This window comes from Denticeps clupeoides, unplaced genomic scaffold (genome assembly GCF_900700375.1).
Source record: "Denticeps clupeoides unplaced genomic scaffold, fDenClu1.1, whole genome shotgun sequence".
Taxonomy (NCBI): domain Eukaryota; kingdom Metazoa; phylum Chordata; class Actinopteri; order Clupeiformes; family Denticipitidae; genus Denticeps; species Denticeps clupeoides.
The window spans coordinates 13,552-32,005 of record NW_021629907.1 but is presented as its reverse complement, the minus strand read 5'-3'; the positions used below and the strand labels follow the sequence as shown (position 1 = coordinate 32,005).

General features: G+C 39.1%; 1 protein-coding gene and 2 pseudogenes across 1 annotated transcript; 1 reads left to right on the top strand and 2 right to left on the bottom strand.

Annotated features, from left to right (window-relative positions):
* Positions 1 to 607: 607 nt before the first annotated feature.
* On the top strand, positions 608 to 7,190 carry LOC114777001 (dnaJ homolog subfamily B member 13-like). Its single transcript, XM_028966919.1, has 9 exons — positions 608 to 785; positions 1,104 to 1,213; positions 2,015 to 2,173; positions 2,269 to 2,411; positions 2,484 to 2,597; positions 2,681 to 2,816; positions 4,211 to 4,326; positions 5,344 to 5,414; positions 7,103 to 7,190. The coding sequence occupies exons 1-9, from the start codon at positions 715 to 717 to the stop codon at positions 7,188 to 7,190; spliced, it is 1,008 nt and encodes a 335-aa protein (XP_028822752.1). The 5' UTR covers positions 608 to 714.
* A 314-nt stretch (positions 7,191 to 7,504) lies between these two features.
* On the bottom strand, positions 7,505 to 9,638 carry LOC114776997 (mitochondrial uncoupling protein 2-like; annotated as a pseudogene).
* Positions 9,639 to 12,513: 2,875 nt separating this feature from the next.
* Positions 12,514 to 14,839, bottom strand: LOC114776996 (mitochondrial uncoupling protein 2-like; annotated as a pseudogene).
* Between the last annotated feature and the right edge of the window lie 3,615 nt (positions 14,840 to 18,454).

Below are 18,454 nucleotides of genomic sequence, written 5' to 3'. Positions count from 1 at the left end.
AAACTTAAAAGTAATAAGCTGCTAAGTCTGAGTCTTAATAAGAGTCTGAGAATCAGTCCAGCAGGAAAATCGACCAAGTTGTGTGAAGAAACAGGAGAGTCGAGGAGATGGAAATAAGTGCTGCATAAGACAAAATACACAAATAAATAGAAATGTTTGCTTGTGATCATTTTTGTTTTTTTCATTGAACTGTTTGCATGTTTTGTATTCAGGGTGTGTAAATCTTTTCTGAAGTCCATACTGTTATCTTTACCCTCAACTTGTGACTTTTCTAATTTATTTGAATTACTCTGTTAATTAAACTATGACTATGTGCAATATGTGGTTATATCTGTGTGATCAGTAGTTGGTATCCATTGCTCTCAAATATTTAGGGTGATCCATATCTATATATGTATTGATGTGATTGAGGGATGTTGTGAATTTCTAACAGAAGAATCCACCAGGATTTTTATAATTAATAATTTTAGTGTATTTGCAGGACCTATAGACAAGATGTAAATGATCTTGGCCCAGTTTTCTCTGTTGAGTGCTGCTTTGGGGTGTACCCCGAGATCTGGCGCCCCCTTTCGGCAGCCTGGGCAACAGTCCCTGTCGCTCACGGGCACCAGTCTCCAGGTTTACAACGCGCCTGGAGCGGGACGCACAGGAACAAATCTGCATCGCTGCCGGAGTTTTCCTCGGCGCACAACTTTCAACCAGGATCGTGCCACCATGGGTCGTGATTATTATGCAGTTTTGGAAATTAATAGAAGCGCAACAGTTGCAGATATAAACAGGCGTAAGTGCCACGTTGATAAAACGCGTTATTATGTTTGGTGCAAAGTTATTGATGCAAAGTTATTTATTGACCGAACATATTGACCGAAATTGGCTTTTTATTTTTAGGACAGAACTTTGTATAAGATGGTGAAACTGGTGAAATAATGGTTAAATACGGTGCACTGTTTTGCCGTATCATGGCAACGGTTGTCTGTCCTGACCCGAGTTTTAGACCTGCGTCTTTACACACTTCCATAGACTTAATAACAACACCGACAGCAATGATTTTTAATTGTCACTGGTTCATTCACGTCGTAATAAATGTTGTTGCTGTGCGTTAGATATCGCCGCCTGGCGCTGGTCAGCCACCCTCTCGCCAGCCCTGCTGCTGCTGCCGATGCTTCCGACAGTTTCAGCCGGCTGGCTGAAGCCTACGATGTTCTGAGTAACCGTGAGTTCATGTTCATTCTGACCATCATTCTGTTATAGGCCTTCCTGAAGTTACAACCAGCCGACTGTCAGGCCTGTGAAACAGATACTTGTGTGCAAATATCATCCTATTCTTATTGTTAAAGGAAGAACATGTTGCTTTAAGTACCAGTGGCATTCTGGGAGATTGATAAATGGAGGGGATGAAAATGCATGTGTGGTTGTAAGATAAAAAGTTATAAATTGAGGGATTGCATACCTTGTCTGAGTGGCTCTTTCATTCTGGGGAGATGGAAAAAGAGAGAGTTTGAAGATGATCCATTTGTGATTTTGAAATTGATAAATGAACCCGTTAATTTTTTTTATCTTAATCAGATTTATAGGTTGTCTTAAATGTATGTTTGTTCTGGTAATTTATGAACTTTAATTCATTCATGAAGATATGTCTAATATAAATGTTAAAATGTGAAGAGCACAGTGGAATTGATTTTACTTTTCATCTGCCGAGTCTACTACTGTTAAGACTTGGCTTTTTGGCTGTAAGGGACCAGAACCTGCAGAACCCCAATCACTGTTTGCATATGGAGATGCTGTAAATTATGCGATCATTTTTTATGCACTCTTTCACAGATTTCACAGAGTGCTTCTAAATCCGTGTACCCTAAACAACTACAGCTCCACCTTGCTGTTGCATTACAGGATTTTGCAGCCTCACCAGCAAAAATGTTTCTCACCTTACAAAGCATATTCTGAGCATGTAACCAGCGTTGATTAAAAAGGCCGTTCAGAGAATTAGAATTTAGAAATATGTACTGTTTTACAGCTCAAACAAAGGCAATTTATGACAAATTTGGGGAAGAGGGACTAAAAGGAGGAGTCCCTAAGGATACGGAGGCTGGAACCTGGACTTCAGGATACACATATCATGGGAATCCAAATAAAACCTTCAGCCAGTTTTTTGGAGGTGACAATCCTTTTGCAGGTAATTTGTAGTTCCTTATCTTGCAGACTTTATCCTTTATCCACCCCCAGAATGCCAGAATGTGATCTGTGACAATTTACACCCCTTTTTGAAAGATGGGGCTGAAATGAACACTGCTCATGGTGGCCTTTGGGGAGGAAGGAAGAAAAAACAAGGTGCACCAATCGAGAGAGACCTTTTTTTAGATTTGGAGGATCTCTTTCATGGATGCGCCAAGAAGATAAAGATATCTCGCAAGGTAAACAGTCAAACTTTTTAATCTTTGTAGTAATATATTCCAGGCCAGTTTTTTTCAACCAGATTTTTTCAGGTGATGAATGAAGATGGTCACACCTCTAGCATCCGAGACACCATTCTTACTGTCAATGTCAAGCCAGGGTGGACAGAGGGAACTAAAATAATATTTTCTCAGCAGGGTGATCAGGTATAATATCCTGTAAATGTAATGTAAAATACTTTTAAATGAAATGTACTATTTGAAATGTACCACCTGATTATTTTCCCCAGGAACCCAACAGTGTTCCAGCAGACATTGTATTTGTTGTTCGACAGAAGAGTCATCCACGGTTTGAACGTCAGAACAATGATTTGATTTACACTGTTCACACGTCTCTGAAGAAGGTGAGGTGCTGTTCATTAAAACGCATGCATTAAGCAGAAATGCCTGAGCACACCATCTCAGTACAGCCTGCACAGTGTACAGTATATCCAATATGCTGACTCCAGTCACTCAGTCTCTTTTTGTAATCAGTGTAAACTTATTAGTCATTTAGTGTTTCCATTCTTTTATTATTGAATCTAATATGTTGAATTTATTAATTTATTTAAAGTAAAAACCAGAACCAGTAAAACCAATCATAAATGCATCAGTTTCAAACGAGGCATAAATTCTATTGTATTGTTGTAAGCAGCATATACGGTAGAATGAAGCAACCTTCATATAAGATAAAGAATATCTGAAAATCAGGTGGACACAGGCTTATTGCTGTCCTTACGCTCAAATCATATCTCTTCCTATCTCGTATATTTTAGAATTAAAGAAAAAGTTGTTTAAGATATTCTGTTGTGTATGTCAAATGAAACTAGGTTATAAAGGTTATAAATATAACATGAAGCATATTTTTAGAAATATGCTGTCTGCTGCATTCTTTGTCTGCCCTGAAAACCACCAATGCTACCAGCTCTGCATTGCCCAGTGTAGAGAGTAGCTGCTCTTATAAGTATTTTATTTCCAAAAAGTAAATGTAATGGAGTAAATGTAACTCGTTTCTACACTCCTCTGTACAGTAATAATATAAAATGTTTTGTGTCAAAAATATGTTTTCAGAAGAAATACATCTATTCTTATCTTTCCTGTTTTGTTTAAGGAGCCCTTGTGATAATTAAGTCGATATAAGAATGCATTGAGAGGAAAATATATTTATTTCAAGGATTCAAAGTTTTTATTGTCAAATGTTAAAAATACAGTGTATAATGCAATTCTTAATTGAATGCCTTCAGAATTAGATAGATTTCTACTCTGTGACTAGGATGCAAACGTCATATACATCATGCATGTCACAGCCAATGAGGGCACAGACTTCAGGTTGTGCAGCCTGTCATCTTGCTCTCATGAGATTTGTGTACCATGTGAAAAAAAAAATTGGATTATTATCCAATGCGTCAAGACCAGAATGCATTTCTTTAAGCGCTGTGCGATGTCATTCGCACCTAGTCTTTCAGCTGTGCAGTCACATGACCGCATACAAACTGTGACATCATAGCATCACTAACACTTTACACATAACTGGCAGACAATGAAAATAAAGCAGCTTTTCTGATGAAGATGGATTTTTTGGATCGATGATGTCAGAAAAAAACAGAAGCAGGACAGCTGGATAGGTCCTTTCATGTCCATCTACTGGAGTTTTGGAGCTATTACAGATAAATAAAAAAAGCACAGAAAACAACAGGGACACTGTACCAGCAGATGACATGGCTGGATTTTGCAAGGCTGCGGTTATCCCTGTTGCTGGCGCACCTTTTCCTACCACTCAGATTTTTTGGGATATGGAATATGCTTGGATACAGCACTCTGTGGACAACCAGATGACCTTTTGTGGCTTTCCCTCACTGTGGAGGGTGTGAATTACACTCTTCGGGACATCTGTCAAGTCAATCATCTTGCCCATGGCTTGTGTGCCTACTGAGACTGAGAAAACCATTTAAAAGGCTCAGAAAACCTTTGCAGGGGTTTTCAGTCAATTAACTAATTGGGGAGTGACACCATGAGTTTTGAATTTTTTTTTTTTGGCGTATTCAAATGTTCTGAGACTGAATTTGGGGGTTCATTATCTGTAATCCATATGGAGCATATCAAAATGACAAAAAATAAAGACTTTATGTGTAATGCATTGATATAAAATATGAAATTCACTTTCTAAAATGAGTGACAAACAACGAGTCACAATATTAACATTTTTTAGTTTTTTTAGTTAGATACCTTCCCTCACTCAAGCAACCGTCACTCAAAGTCAATACAGGGTTTCCTGCATCTGTATTTTTTTTAAAAAGTGACCCTGTTCACTGCTAAATGGTGACTGCTTAGCTTCATTGAGTGAAGCATGTTTTAACCAAACAAATACATTTCCCTGGTTTGATCCATGATGAAGTGAGACTTTTTACCTAAGGTTATTTTCTGCTGAATATACAATATACAGTATGTCTTGTCACTGGAAGTAATTTTGCACAGACAAATATGTTACCTACTGTAGGTACTGGTTTCAAAAGGTTCATGTTTGTAGTAAATAATGCATTAGTTTGTTATTTAATAATAAATTATTTAGAAATTCCAGTCTGCATATTATCTTATATTTTTCTGTCTGATTACAATAATTTCTCAAATCTGACATGTACTCTGTACTTAAGTCTTTTAACCAAATACTCTTTTACTCATATTTTACAAAACTACTTCAAGTAATATTATTTTGAACTAGAGTTTTACTGACAGAATTTTGGTTACTCTACCCACCTTGCTACTGTGTGGCAAAAAATTTGGTGCCAGTTTATTTTATCTATTTCTGGATGTTAGATAGATTTATGTGGAATTTTGCCTGTTAAAGTCTGGACTTACAAATGGACCGAACCAGTTCAGATGGTCAGTTACATTTTTTCATGTTTGATCTACACAGGCACTAACAGGATTCTCAGTGAATGTGGGAAACACTAGATGGCAGATTCTCAACATCCCCATCATGATGTAGTGCCGTGAGTACTAGTTCACTCTTATGTCAGTAAAAAGTATTGGAAAATGCTAATACAGCATTGATATGATCAGTGTTTATACTTACATGGAGGCTGGTAACAAATTCTGAAAAATTGTATCAAGGAGAGTTTTAAAACAAATAACTGATCTAGCATGATGTGTACAACAAAATCATGCTTACACTGTACAAAAAGTCTGGTCAAATCTCATTGCATAGAGGGCAAAAATGCCGTATGGCTGTGAGGTCACGGTCTTAATGCGTCTGTAATGATGTGGAACTGAAAAACATGACTGATGACATCAGAGATGGATTTTGAATTCCTGTTAAGTTTACAGTCTTTGTTTAAAAGGCCTGCCTTTAACAGTTCTGGCATCTGTCATCGAAGTGTATCAGTGTACGTACATCTGTGAGGACAACATGCAAGCAAACTCTTGTAAACTTCAGTGCCAAATTTGGATATGACACAGTGGTGACTGTCAATGTTTTTGTCATTGTTGCATGTTGCAGTCCTAAGAATTTTGGGACAAATTTTTGGGACAAAAATATATTATCAGAACAGCTTCTTTACATGTCATACAGTGAATGCATGCTTTACAATTGTTACAGCCTCTACTCTAAAATGGGTTAAAAAAATTTCCCATGTTTATGTTTATGGCATTAGCAGACACTGTTATCCATAGTGCCTTACCATCAATAGTTACATGGACAGTCCCTCTGGAGACACTCGTGGTTAAGTGTCTCAGAGTCACAATGGTAGTAAGTGGTTGTTTTTCTGATCTGATTCGTATGCAAGTGTATTACCTGCTAGGATGCTTCCAGCCACGTATCATCCTTTAGAAGTTTCTACGACTTTGACTCCATCTGTGATTGGACGTGATTTGGAAAGGCACCCACCTTTCTAATAAGGTCCCATAGTTAACAGTGCATGTCAAAGAACAAACCAAGCCATGAGAAGACCTCAGAGACAGCTTTGATATTTCTGCAACCCCCACCAATAAGGCCTGTATGGTATAGTGGCCTGAAAGAAGCCACTCCTCCATAAAAGGCACAAACTGCACAAAAATAGGTGTGCCATGCTACTAAAAGATTTGGGATGTAATTGCTGCCAATAGTGTTGAGGTTGTAAAATGTAACTGAAATGTATTGTTGCAATATCAAACAATGACTAACAAACAATATGTTTACATTTTAATTGGTCATTATTGAGTGGGTTGGAGTGGAAACCAATAACACATGGAGCAAAGTTCCCTTGTTCAATTATGATTGTGCAAACTCATTCCAAATAAGAGAGGAGAAGAGTGTGTTTTGTCCATTGTAATTCAGGGAGTGGTGTGTGTATAAGCTGCTCACCTGAAAACAACCCTGCAATGGTTAAGACCACACACACAAAAAAAAAAAAAAGTAGGCATCCCAGTCACACAAGTTTGGTTAACAGTTTTATGGGATTTTCTTGAGACCTTTGGGTCTTCAGTAATAAGATGACGGAACTTCTGCAAACTCATTTATTGCACAAATCACATGGAATTACTTAGACTTATTAGAAATCAGAAAGTAATGTCTTATGTTATGGCACATAACTAAATGACAACAGGACACTCTGTATTTTATAGCCTGACTAACAAGCAATTGGTTTGTCACTTTACAGTGGATTTTAAATGAAAACTAATTTCTATTTCCTTGTCAGTCCTAACTACAGGAAGGTAGTCACCGGAGAAGGAATGGCCAATTGCCAGCTCTCCACATTCAAGAGGAAACCTGATCCTTCGGTTTGATGCAGAGTTCCCAAAGAAACTGCTTGAGAAGAAAACAACTGAGAAGTCTTACTTGCTGATTACCTTTCAGAATTTAGTTCTTCTATTTTAAAATGTATTCTATCAACATCGCAGCATAAAACTGAAGTAAGGAGTTGACATTGCAATACTACTTTAAAAAAAAAAAAAAAAAACACTATTGAGGAGAGCCCCAGTTTTGCAGAGCAAGCATCATTCCACGTTTCAGCTGCTTCATAGGTCACAAACATCACCACATTCCATGAGCCAAGCCTCAGAAATGATGGCATGAACCTGAAGGGAGATGGGCCAGAATAAAAATACGAATTCTTTACAATAAATTACATTTAACTATTTTGTATGGCTGAAAAGACTTGCCCCTTGTAAAAGGCCTTAGGTCCCTCCTTGGTCAGCATGGCAAGAGCACAGTCCAGGGCGCTACCGTACTGGCCCTTGGAGGAGTTCATGTATCTCGTCTTCACAACGTCAACGGGACGAGGCCACCACTGTGGTGCAAAGCCTGCACCAAACGCAGATGTAAAGTGGCACGGCAAATTCATCTGAAAAGGCGATTAATACCAGGCTGTTAGTGCAAGAAGAATATTACAGCGTACTTCTGCAAAAGTTTGGAGAGTTCATAAGGACCGATTACCAGTCAGTAGGGTTGATTTTATAAGCAGGTCCTTGATTAGATCGTATGTCACCAGCTCAGAACAGTTTACAATGGCATTTCGGGGTGATGTTGGGACCAGTGCCTGTTTAGAATATATAATGAAGCTTAGAACGAAATCCAGTATTTATTGATCATGACATTACATATAAAAAAATAAATAATAAAAAAAATTAAAATAAAAAAAAAAGAAAAAAAAATATATATATATATATATATATAAAGACATTTTGCAATGCTTCTTAAAAATGAAGCTTGATAAACGCATTTTTGAAAACTGACAGATTTAGTATTTTGACAGGCCTAATAAGAACTACTCCGCAGAACCTCTACCTTTCACAGTCCACACAGGCCTTCCTGACGAGCAATGGTCTTTGTAAGCATCAATGGTACCACTGTATCGTTTGCTGACCCCAGCAGTGCCAACCTGGGCCTGAAACGCACCTTCACAACATCAGTGGGCTGGGCCACAGCAACTGCCATTGCTCCGGTTGTACAGCCTGCCAAAATGCGACTCCCAATCCCAACATCTAGTGGTAATGCACCATATGAGAACAAGTGAGGTTGACCAGAATGAGCTTTTTCAACAGTGTGTGTGGGGTTTGGGTGTTACTTACGCTCGGAGCCCTGTGCGTAAAACTGCTTGACTGAGTCATAAAGACCAACACGGACAGAAGCAAAACCTCATTTGCCTCTGGAGCCCAGCCACCAGTCCATTGTACAGACTCAAAGGACCCTCGGTACGCACCATGGTAGTGATCGTACCGAACACTCCACGGTACTGCAATCCAGGCCCAGTACTTGTGGGTGCCTTTCGTCTCACCTGGATCTGGACAGAACCAAAATGGTTTGGAAAGGCTTTTTCAGGCCCACACCACCCATGGTGAAAAGGTCCTGGAGCTGCAGAATTGAAGGTGGTTAACCATCCGCTCCTGGTTCAGCTTACATTACCAATGCAGGCAGGAATTTGAGAGGAAAAAAAAAAAAAAAAAAAAGAAGCTTTATGTCAGTTTTAAATTAAACATTAGGGATAAGAATATTTAGGCAAGCTCCTAAATGCTCCTCTACACCTTTCTAACATATAGATTAACCTGGGGATCCATGGCCTTTGCTTAGAAGCGGTAAACTGAATGCAAATGCAGGGTGAACCAGATTTTATACCTCACCTGGAGTCTAACTTTTGCGGGTTGTCCAGAGGAAATGTGAAACAGGTCTGCAATGCAGGCTGCTGTTCCAGCACCAACCAACTTGACAGTGGCTGTAGGTGGCACATCAGCAGGTTTAAAACCAACCATTGTACCTCCCGATGCAGTAAGGGTGTGGAGTGGAATTTGTTCACAAATGGAACCCAAAAGAGATGAACTCAGACACTAAAACAAAGGAAATATGATTAGGTTTAGATGGTGGCTTTAGAAAAGTTAAATTCTGATATATAAATTCTGAAATAACTGATTTGATCATTATTTGACACAAAATATGTAAATGCCACAGGCTATGCAGAACAGCTGAGGACAGCGTGTCCCCTGGGAGGCAGAAAGGGGGCGTGTCTAACGCTACTGCCACAAGCCCCGCCCACGGAAGTGGTGTCTCACGGGAGTCCCTGCCAATGCCAGTTCCGCATATAAACAAGTCAAGTGCATTTTATTAGTGGGGAAAAAAGACGAGACTTCTTACCTTTGGTCCAGCAACCCGAGGCAGCCAAGGATCAAGATTCCCTGAAAGTATCTCTCTGGTTGAAATTACTTTCAACTATAATTTCGTTGCCCTGTTCCTCCATAGAAAACGTCCAAAATCGAGTTGCTTTAAAAACATACTCTAAAATCTGGGAACACAATGAGTACTTTTACATGAGGGCATAAAAAGCACACACACAGAATATAACTCATACCTGTTCCACGAAAAACTGCCACTAACAACTCATATGGACTTTTTAAAGCCACAGACTTGGTCGCCATATCGCGCCCGGTTGTCTGGTAGCTGGGGAGTTCTTACCCTAGTAAAAACGAGGTAAAAGCGTGGGTAAAACAGCGCGTCTTTCTTCAGGATCGCTCGCAGTCTGCACAGCCAGGAAGCGGTTGCCGGGCCCCCGTTTATAAGCCCGCTTGTGACGTCATCACAGAACGGGAGCTCGGCCTTTTTTATTGCTGCTTTATTAGATTTTTTTATTATGGTCTCTCAAACAGAACATATCGTGGTGTTATCTTTGCAGACATTTTTATATGGCTTAATATTGAGCAAATAATTCAAATCGACTCGACTTTATTCCATTTAGGCTGATATATGCAATAATTTCCTTTTAACAATGTACTGATATTCATGATGCATTCTATAAAAAATTACACAGTTGTTTTACAATTGCTCTTTTGTGGATTGGAGTGTGTTTTTCTTCTTTTCTTTATTTATGGTAGGAACAGCAGCAGTATAGTTGCATATTCACAATTTATGGAGATTACAGGAAAAATACACATTACAGTAAAATATATATTTTTTATATTTGAGAATAATTGATACACCAATTGATACAAATTGTATTTCATATATTGCTTGTTCTAAAAAAATAATACTGTCTTTTCTTCACTCTGTCTTCAAAACATCTGTTCACTATCAGTCCAGACACATTTGTAATATGTTTTTTTTTAACTATTATTGGTTTGTGTCATTCCGCTTTCCCTAAATTTTGTTCTGTAAATTTACAATAACAATAGTAAAGTGTAGATTGTACATGGTGAATTGCTCATTATGGCTACAATTTGGGTGGTTGCAGGCAGCCCAGTGGGTAACACACTCACCTATGAATCCAGATGACCACAAAGTCAAACCCCAGTCACTAGCATTGTGTCCCTGAGCAAGACACTTGTGTCCAGGGCGACTGTCCCAGTAACTACTGACTGTAAGGCGCTCTGGATAAGGGCGATGCCGTAAAGGTAAAATATATTTCTGTGGGTGCTGAGTCACGGTGATTCTATAGAAAATGTGTAATGAAACCCATGTGTGATCCACTGCAAGGGATGTTGTAAACTCACAGCTGGACGTAGTTTGCGCATTACCCAACACAGCACGTTCAACCATTATTATAAAATCTAAATCTTACTCATTTGGGCGGCATCAAAAATGCATTCAATGCATACGCATTCAACCTGGTGCACCGAAAGATTGAATTTAGACAGACTTTAAAAACAAGAGGCAGAATGTTCTGGACAAAAATACTGATGTTTGTTAATGCATGTGTTATGTATTTATTGTGAGTGGAAAACAATTGAAGCCCTATTAAAGAAATGTGATATAGCTGCCAGTGTAGCATAAAACCACGTTTTATTTTTGACAACAAAATAATGCCAAAACTTTGAATAACTCCATTGTTACAATAATAATATCCAATGTCACACAGCAGGAAAGTTCTAATGACTGGGTGGGACCATCATTATTTGACCTATGTTTGACAAATAATCACTGGTCATGACAATTTAGTTTCTGGTCCTCTAATCGAGGGACACACCGCCTCAAAATATGTAGCGGCTCAAATGCAGTCTATGTATGTGTCACATTTTGGTTTTATTTCCTTTATGTCACTTTTTTTTACTGAAGCTACTTCTTGCAAATCATCTCCATTCAGTCTAGTGTTGGCTAGGAAGAAAGTAACCCTAGGCAGGGCTGTGATGACTGTACTGTGTCCTACATTCAAGTTGGCTGCCATTACAACAGTAAACTTGTGCATCATACAGCCATGAATGACAGTAATTATGGCTGCTCTTCACCTCTGAGCATCATTTAAAACCTGATGGTTTTATATAGGATTATATTTTAATCCTATAATATACATTATTTATAAACCTTACATACTTCATTGTTACAATTTGGTGAATCAGTGAAAAGGCAGTGCTCTCAGTCAGTTTTCTTATCTGAAGTGCTTTCAGTGCTTTGCTCAACGAGTAATTATTTAAAGCACTGGCTACCTTCTGTTTACAGGGCTGCTTCCTTAACAGCTAGGCCACCACCTGCCCCTGTAAATAATATATTATAATATAAGATCTGCATTTCTGCAAGTGAGGTGATGTGCCATTCAGATTACATGTTTATGTTGTGCCACAAGTCACAGATTTTCCCCACTTTCTGCTAAACTTATATTATAAGTTATATTTATTATAATATTATATTTAACATACCATAGACATACCTGACACTAGGAACATTCAGATTGCATCCTGTAGTTCTCTTTTAAATTGAGCAAGATAGATGTCATCAAATGACAAAAGCCCTGTAATCTTATTTGACTCAACATTCACAAACATGTTATCATAAAAGAGCTCTATAATTTATTAAGATAACATATGTTATGATGGCATGCACATTTTCTGCTTGGTTAAGAATTTTGGTTTCTGTAAACAACATATTATCTGCATAATTTGTACAAAGGAAAAAGTAAAAGGTAGACATGGTATACATGCTAAAATTATAACAAAATGTTCACATACTCAACTACAAACTTGTGGCAAATATATGGTACAAATCTTTGGGTTATGACTTCTCCAATAAATTGGACCCACTAAACTGGAAAACAAGACTGTAACATGACAAAATTCTGTAAACACATTTCTTTCAGTAACTAAGAATTCAGGACTTAAGAATTCAAATCCATCTCAGGAATTCCTTCTTTCCAAATGTTAAGCTGATTGAATGTCTGGCCTTTATGCTACATCCAGTCTTCTGCCCTGAGACACCTGTCCCATACATGCCCATTTTGTTGCTCCTTTACTTCTCTTCGGAAGTTTGTGATCTTTTGCTGCCCAGTTTATTTAGAGGAGGACGTCATATTGGTGTTTCCCAGGACTGTTGGGCTCTGGTCAGAGCTCTCTTGATTTGCTCATAGGACACAAACATCACAATATTCCAGGACCCCAGCCTCAAGAAAGATGGCATAAATCTAGAAAAGAGAAAAAAATGTAATGTAGAAGTGTAAAAAGAAGCCAATTGTGCTTCTAATGCTTCAAACATTTCCTTATTAATTGCTGAATACACTACCATTGCTACACTTTATATTACATCCTGCTCCATCTACTACTTTAGACTCATAGATTCCATACTGTATGCACATTCCTTTATTGGAATTTGTAATGTATAATAAAAAGAATGTGTATTGTATTGTTCATTGTATTTTTGTACGGTGTATTAACATGATTCTGAATCTGATCGAACCTACCCCTTATAGAAGGCTGTGGGACCCTCTTTGGTCAGCATGATAATGGTACAGTTAATAGCACTGCTGTACTGGCCTGCCGTTAGAATTCATGAACCTTGTTTTAACCACATCTACTGGAGAAGCTACAATGGTGGTGCAGAAACCAGCACCAAAAGCTGCTGTGAAGTGACAGGGCAGGTTGTCTGTACAGAGAAACAGAGGAATCACCGTGACGTGTGAAGGTTTGCAGCAAATAAATTCTTTTGCATTAAAAATGCTTTGGGAAAACTTACCCGTCATGATGTCATATTTCAAAATTAACTCTTTAATGATGTCATAGGTTACGAGTTCTGCACAGTTCACAATGGCATTGCGTGTTATGTTAGGCACACATCCTGCAATACAGAAAAGCGTTTTTAAAATGTTTACCATCTATAATGCAATGCTGTACTTTTGTTGATGCATGTGGCAAGGCAATGTGGACTAATTTACTTATGTGCTTGTTTGTGGATTGTTGCCTAACTGACCTTTCCATAATCCTTTGACTCCTTCATCCCTGGCAATTGTGCGGTAGGCATCTATGGTGCCATTGTATCTCTTGACACTATCTGCCAAGCGTGCCTGAGCCTGGAAGCGCACCTTGACAACATCAGTGGGCTGGGCAAATGCCACAGCCATTGCCCCAGTGGTACAGCCAGCCATTAGCCGGCTAATGATGCCTGCATCTGGTGACAGAAAGCTATGTGAGTTCACATAATGTGACAGCATCAGCCATTAACACTGAAATGCCCTGGTTGGCACTTACTCTCAGAACCTCGCGTGTAAAATTGCTTCATGCTGTCATAAAGACCAATGCGAACGGAGGCGAAGCTCATTTGTCTCTGAAGCCCGGCCACCAGTCCACTGTATAGACTGAGAGGGCCCTCAGTACGCACCATTGTGGTGATGGTGCCAAACACACCACGGTATTTCACTACAGTCCCGTCGGCAGGCTTTGCCTCTCCCTGGATCTGAAACAGTTGAGATGGACATTGATATCGCTACTACCTGGGGTAAGAGTGGTTCACACTCGTACCGGCATTTACCTGCAGCCTGACTTTAGCTGTGTCAAGAGGAAAGGTAACCAGGTCAGCAATGCAGCCGGCAGTTCCTGCACCAAAAAACTTGACAGGAGCAGTAGGAACCCTTTCAGTGGGCTTCATTCCAACCATGACTGATCAGTCCTGGTGTCTGTTAAACAGGCAAGTGTGGAGCTATTTCCTGGTGTCGCTGAGGCAGAAGAGAGAAACTCATTTAAAAAATGTCTATTTGTTTGAATTATGCTTTGTCATTTTTGCAACATAGACTTAAATGAGCGAATAAATATTCCATTTATATATGTTTCATATCCAAGTAATTTAAGGCAACACGTAACTGACCCTATAAAACGTTATTGTCCATAGTTACTGCATTTTGCACCACTACTAGATGCCAGAGCAGATTCACCGTCAGGTTTCTTCAATAGAGCAGTTTTCTTGTTGGAGGTTTCTTCCACTTGCAAGATGTTTGGCCATAAATTTTGAGTCTTTCATCCAATTCCTCATAACACCATCTATACCACACACAGATGTGTGCAAAATAATCATTTTGTAATATTTTAATATAGAAATGTGATGTTTTCTCAACTCGCTCAAAGCATTTCCACTCTTATTACCTGGTAAATCTTAAACGAATAATCCAATCCGAGGAAAAAAAGTCCTGTGTGATAATCCACAATGTGTGAAGGAGCTTCGGCTCGAAGACTCTGTTGGAAACTTCTTAATGTAGCCCCCACTTTATAGGAGCTGCACTTGAGTGGCATGATCTGTTGGTCACACAGTATTCTATATTTAACCTGCTTGTTTACTGCAGCAGAAGGTACATGTTGGTGCAGCAGTTGCAGAGGCACATATATATATAATCACACAGAGCAGGGACTTCGATGATCGATTGGCAGTTGATATAGCATATTTAACTATTTTCAGCCTGATTTAAGTGTTATGGTTGGTCATTTACATTATTTTTGGGCATGGCACTGTACTGCAGGTTTCACTTCACCAACATCCACGTGCATTCTAGAAATGTTTTTTTTTGTGGCATGGCAGACTATATATTTTGCTTTGCTTTGCTATGAACACTCTATTTCGGAATGTTCACAGTCCAGAAAACCTGTGTATTAACAGAATAAGTTGATAGGTTTACAGGCATTATTGCAAAAGTAAATATTTTCACATTTAAGGCATATTTATGCATCTATCATAGGATTCCTTTCAAAAGAAGTTCTGACTCCCCATTAAGACCCAATGGCTGTTGCACTGGAAGTGACTACCTTCTCCTCAGCTAGTCAACGAATGTAGGATTTTATTGTCATTTCAACCATCTTTCCATTGCAGAGACAACATGCCACTAGGACCACGAGCAGCACACAACACCGCAAGACTGCAAGTGCTGAGCATAACTGTAAACACCAGCATTATAATACATTAATGTCACGTCTGGTATGGCGGACATCATGGAGCTCTCAGAGGTGCGGTGCAGGTGTAGTGAGACCTGGGAGTGACTGCTGAAGAAGGATAGGAGCAGGCATCTCCTTATTCACCTGGGCTTCTGTCCATTTTGTGCTCCCACCTTCTGCTCTGATTATTAAATAATTACTCATTTGAAATATCCCTTTGTAGACCACTGTACAACAATGTCTCATTTTTTGGCAGAATGAGACATTATCCGGATCAATATCTGTTGATCTCACTGGAACTGAAAACAATGAAGACATTATGTCTTTGGTTTGGGGACATTTAGAAATGAGAGACTCCATATAAACTATTGGCATTAGATATGGGTGTGTGCAGTAGACCAATGTGTAATAAATCTATTAATTACGTGGTAGTTTTGCGTCTGACGTAGGAAGGGTAGATCAGGACGAGGCAGAACAAAGGACCGGTGTCTGCTGTTTAGATTATGTGTCTGTGCTTGTCGCGGTTTCATTAACATCTGGTGCTGTCCGGGAAGCAGCTTACACACAGTGAAAGCTCACATGGTGAAAAACTGGTTTGAAACACTACTAAAAAAAACAACCTGACACTCATTTAAAACTTGATTCTCAATCCAGACCATCTTCTTGGCCAATCCCAATGAATACACGTGATGTCTTATTTTGAACCACAATTTTATCTACATCGGTTCACCAATAGTGGGAGCTTGTAAGTGTGTTGAGACTATTTGAGTTGAGCTTTTTTTAAGTATGTGGTGTCCAGAAGTCACTAATTTATACATGTTCAAAACAGACAGAATCCCTGACATGCATTTGGAACATATTTTGACTGATTTAAAAGAGAACAGAGGCGACTGGTGAACCTGCTGACTGTTCCCACACCAGATAGAACCGGTTTTCTAAACCCTGTTCGTATCACCTTTCAGTTTCACAACTGGGGTAAACAACTGCCTCCCCCCAACCCATCGCCTACAGTCACCCTGAAACCGGATCCAAATGTTCCTTTCTGACGCAGGTTGGGGCGTTTCCACGTGTCTGAGACAGCCACCGGAGATACCAGACCCCGTCTAAAATAGGTCGTGGATGAATACGGCAATCATTGAGGCTACAGAAAATCTATCACCCGGCAGGTCAGGTCAGAGGAGCAAAGCCCTATATGCATATTCACAGGACCGCTCTTAAGTGTGCATACTTTGCTACACACAAATGTCAAACTAATTCTGTACGCATTACAGATAACCGAGAGTACAACTGTGCCATTTCCCATCACCCATGAATTCTGTGAATTTTTAACTCAGACTGAGTTTGCATCAGTGATGCTGTTCGGGTTGTAAACATGAGAAAGCTGTGAACAGATTTGCACAAGAGAATTGGGCGATGGAGGAGGTAACCGATTCCTGTTCTCTTTCTATACTGCTCTATAGCAAGGCTCTCCATCCCTAATCCTACTCTTCCTGTACCATTTGGGCAGGAAGAAGAAAGAAGATGAGCAGTCACTTCTGCAAATGCTTTACAACTAGACTCAGCCCTCTGCATAATCCTGACCTACTGCCCTCTGTATCCAGCCACATGACCTATCCAATTGAAATGTGTCCAGGAAATACCAAATGCAGTCCAGGTCAGTCAGACTGGTATGGAGGGCTATGAGTACCAAAGTTAAATAGATAAATACACATAATATAATGTGTTGTGAATTATTTAAAATGGGAAATTAAAAAGTAAATGCATGAATTATACAAGGGACTAGTTATAAATTTACCCGGCAATCTGTTAATGAACTAACAGATTATAAATATCTGCCAATCAAACTGTTCAAGTTTGTAAAGACATAAAGGGCTATTGGACAATAATTATTTTACCGACTCACAGGAATGTTCTTCAGATTCCCACTCTAGCATCTCCTTTAGTTTATTCATAATAGGTAAGTCAGAAAGTAATTGTAACAACTAGGTAATCACTTTTTTTTCAATTATCATAATTAGTGACAGCTTTCATCTGTAAATTGGTTTTTAATGGCATAGTTCATTCATACACGGTTTCCTTAGTTGTCAAATACTAAGATGCTGCTTGGAAGATCCGGCAAATTTAAACCTTTTACTAAATTCAACAAATACCATGGCACCTCTTACTAAAGGTCTGAGGAAAAAAGAGGGGAGTGAGTGGTTGAGTGTTATACTGCAGTCTTGCCTCATAGCATCTCCTGCTGGAGACTAGGTAGTAGTGTAACTTATTTGCACCAAGCAACCTTGTGCTTCATGTTGTCACAGGATGGCAGACCATTTAGTAAAGATTTTACTTTACACATTTTACTCCAGTATAAGTAAAAGGTTGCACTTTAAAATACCATTTAATATAATAAATTTAAACTACAAAAATACTTGCCTTCAGATGTGTACTTCAAACGTATCAATTTACCAAAGTAATCGTCTAATTTTAGGCACTGTCACGTCTGTCTCAACAATCATTTAACAGAATGTGTTTCATTAATCTAATGTTCATTAAAATGATTGTAAGCACAAAACACTGAAGGCAAACTTAAAGGGTTTGAGAACATGAGAAGTTTATAAGTCAGATTTACTATAATAGGAAGTGGTGTTTGTATAAATTTAGGGTGGTAGTAGCCTAGTGGGTAACACACTCGCCTATGAACCAGAAGACCCGGGTTTGAATCCCACTTACTACCATTGTGTCCCTGACAAGACACTTAACCCTAAGTTGCTCCAGGGGGGGACTGTCCCTGTAACTACTGATTGTAAGTTGCTCTGGATAAGGGCGTCTGATAAATGCTGTAAATGTAAATTCAGAAGAAGTGGGTGACGTCAGTGGGCGGGGCTTGCAGTGTTTGTAGGTGTGGTGTTTACCTGCTCAACGTGAAGCTTATCTGCTGCACTAAACACGATAGGAAGGTTACA

Bases quoted from the DNA above. Each gene is read 5' to 3' on its own strand.
- LOC114777001 (XM_028966919.1), top strand. From the start codon at position 715: ATGGGTCGTGATTATTATGCAGTTTTGGAAATTAATAGAAGCGCAACA. The intron at 2,598-2,680 runs GTATAATATCCT...TATTTTCCCCAG, and splicing joins TTTCTCAGCAGGGTGATCAG to GAACCCAACAGTGTTCCAGC. The intron at 4,327-5,343 runs GTCAATCATCTT...TGATCTACACAG, and splicing joins CTCTTCGGGACATCTGTCAA to GCACTAACAGGATTCTCAGT.